Genomic DNA, 3,478 nt, shown 5'->3' on the forward strand with positions numbered 1-3,478 from the left:
TGCAGTTTGTTGTGAGAAATGTCCAGAAACTTTAAGCTTATCATGGACTTGAAAGACGTGGACGCCACAGCTCTGATGCGATTACTAGTAATCCTGAGCTCGGTGAGGTTGCTCAAACCATTAAAAAGATCCTCTCTGAGTTCAACAAGTTTATTATTATTTAGATTTAACTTCTTGAGGGAAATCAGATTGGCAAAGGCGCCGCCATCTATCTGCGAAATGAAGTTGCGATTTAGTTCTAATTTTGTCAAAACTGGTAGATTTTTGAAATCTGATATTTGTACTCTTGAAATTTTGTTTGCAGACAAGTCAAAACCCTCTACTGTCGAGGGAATATCTCGAGGAACAGCTCTGAGTTTATTCTGGGCGCATATGGCAATATTGTAACTGATTTTGCAATTCTTCATTGCAAATCCTCTGACTGGAACAACAAAACTGCTGATATTCAACAAGCAGAGAAAAATTATGAGTTGAAATTGTTTTCTTCCTCCTGTTGCCGTTGTTTCATTCTCTTTCACTCCAGGACCCATTTTTAAAGTCTCTGTTAAAAAGAACAAGTGAAGTACAACCAATAAGGCATTGCAATTTCTCAGTGATTACTCCCATCAGTGAATAAAAACTGCAAAAAGCAATGCTGAAATTCAATAAAAACAGACAAATAAAGGCCAACAGAGGCAGTAATACACAATAAATACAGAAAATTTACAACACTACAATAAATGATCACCATATAAGATGTGAGCTCAGTCAGCCTCCTTAATATTATTAGAAATGCAATTTAAAAATGTCATTGTTGTCTTACTTTCTTCTACCTTTCCTCTAAAATCCCTTTTTATTTTATTTGTGACAAAATGAAAACAACATTGCAATTACCCGGTAAATCACAGGCTGCATTTTAAAGCATTACCAAATAAACCAAAGAGTTAGAATCATCCTCGTGAGCATATGGCAAATAATATTTTCTGATACTTACCGCGTCGCACAAAGAAAAGCTGCTTAATCACTGATCTGATATCAACAGAATCTTGTAGTTTAACTTTATATAGTTTAACTTTTTTATCTTCCTTTGTTCGAATAAAATGTCAGTCTACATACCACCCAGTGTGTTCGTCTTGCTGTGTGGCTTAAACATCTTTCATCTGCAAGTCATCACTTTACTCATTTTCATACATCAACTGAAGGAAGTGAGAGTTGCTCGCTGTTTGAGATGTTTTTTTTTTCCGATTCCTGAGTTCGTTTTTGTTTGGGATTCATCTTGTTTAGTTTTGTCATGATGCTCAATTCACAGTCATTATCATTTTTTACATACATTAATGCATTTCTGTAAATACTTATGGTCAATTATACTACATGGTTATGTAGATTTTTGGTCTGGCCTTTATTCTCTTCTTTTATTTTCTCTTTATGTGTCATACCACGAAGCTGTGGTTATTTTCATTTCCTCTGAAAAGTCCAGTGATGACTTCTGCAATCTAGCAAAGAGACAGTCCTCTAATAGCCATACACGTCCTCTTCTTCGCGGACTTCTAGATACTGGACCTGCACACCAAGATAAAATATAGACACAAAAAGTATACTTCATTAACTCTCTACAGTTTGTATGCATCAGTGAATATACTGAGCATGCTTTACTTATAATAAGTAACTTTATTTAAATATCATTTATAGAAACCCGATTGACAATAATGATGTCGTGCTTTCACAGAGTATTTAATTTATTTATTTAGAGCAGCGGTTCTTCATCTTTTTAGGAGTGCAGAAATGATCTCTGTCTATACAACACAATTGAAAACCCAAACATAGGCTACATGACCATTCATGTACACTGGGCAAGCATGAGCCAGTGTAAACAGCGTAAATCAGCAGTTTGTTAGTTGCACAAATTGATTAGATAGATAGATAGATAGATAGATAGATAGATAGATTCTTTATTTTCACGACCAAATTAAGTTTGGCAGAGATCCTCTTCGCAGCATAAGTTAAAGATAATTACAGACTAAAATTGCCAGAAAAGAGGAACAACAAACTGTGCAACAGCTGCTGACAAAGATATCAAGGTTAGTTACACTTGTCATTCATCATTCTTGTTGCTTTCACCACTGTTGAGGCTGATAAGACCGTATCAGGGAGCGACCATGGGTGTCTACGACATTCTCACGAAAGGTCCTTCGTTTTTGCCTGCCCAAACTACAATGCAACCCCGGAGTTTTCAGACTAAAACGGGGTCAGCAACTATTCCAAAAGTTTCCGTTTTAGGCACTTGAAATCCAGAGTAGTGTGGACAACAGATGTAAGCGTGGCAAAAGAGATGCGTTATAAAACATAAACGTAGCGTGAACCAGAATAGTAACGTTTTAGGCCAGAGGACCAAAACAATATCTGAAAGATGCTAAAATAATTTGTAGAGTTGAGTTATAGAATGATAATTCTCTGTGGTTTGATCACTACAAGCATCACCTTTCACTTATCATTCTAAAATGATCCATTTTAAATATCAAATATCGATTATAGGAACTTTAAGTATTGGATTTGAATTTCATGCTTTCTTGTCTCTTTTTTCTGCTTGACAAGGAAGCTTTTTGTCTTTGGTCCTTCTGAAATCCCAAGAACGTTCTTTTAGTTTTTCAGAACAGTAGCCTATGAGCTCCAGCAACTTTTAAAAATCCAGAAATCTCTGCATGTCAAGTCTTTACTGAGTATATAGTATTATTACCACTTACTGTATGTCTTTAACCCTGTAAAACCCAGACATAGAAAAAAATGAGCAAAAACTTTTTTCACCTTCCAGATGTTGTTGTAGGAGGCATCTGATGCACAAATAAAAGTGTTTTAGAATTTTTTACATTTTGGTAAGTTTTTAGGAAAACGTAATATTGCAACGTTGGGCCTCGGTGGGAGCAGAATTTCTGTATTTGTACTCACATTGTCTGAACATATATACAGAACAACTCAGGCTTCATTTGCAGGATTGACTGCCTGTTTAGCCCCATAATAGTATACATTAGATGCAGACGGAGTTTTAAATGCTGCTGTGTCAGGTGCACAAGCCATTGTAGCCAGCACAAAGACCCAGTGTTGTAAAATTGCAACACAGACACAACAAGCTCAAAATCAAATTTGATGAATGATTTCCACAATAACTTAACATCTACATGTTTGAGACATTGTAATGAACACACACAAAAAAAAAATATTTCAGGTAATTTACTTACTTGAATCTTGCCAAATCCAGTCCAGTGAAAACAAGGAGATGAGCTCAGAGAAAAGTTTGCAGGTAGTGTGAGTTCATGGTCAGATGGCCAGACCTATAAACATGTATTCTATCCAATAGCATTGTGAGGATAAACAATAAAACCCATTGTCTATGAAAACATTCAGAGATCTTTTTTTTTAGGAAGGTTAAATGTGACATTGTAATATTAATATATATATAATATTAATATAAAGATATAAATATAAAGATATAAATATAAAGAAT

General features: G+C 35.1%; 1 protein-coding gene across 1 annotated transcript in view; it reads right to left on the bottom strand.

The window, feature by feature from the left end:
* Window positions 1–533, bottom strand: part of LOC111224316 (toll-like receptor 13) — a 6,689-nt gene extending 6,156 nt beyond the window's left edge. The window contains exon 1 of the mRNA XM_022748753.1: window positions 4–533. Coding sequence (XP_022604474.1) covers window positions 4–530 — 527 coding nt within the window. The 5' untranslated portion in view covers window positions 531–533. The remainder of the gene's footprint in view (window positions 1–3) is intronic.
* Between the last annotated feature and the right edge of the window lie 2,945 nt (window positions 534–3,478).

The sequence above is a fragment of the Seriola dumerili genome, unplaced genomic scaffold, assembly GCF_002260705.1.
Source record: "Seriola dumerili isolate Sdu_G_001 unplaced genomic scaffold, Sdu_1.0 BDQW01000129.1, whole genome shotgun sequence".
Classification (NCBI taxonomy): domain Eukaryota; kingdom Metazoa; phylum Chordata; class Actinopteri; order Carangiformes; family Carangidae; genus Seriola; species Seriola dumerili.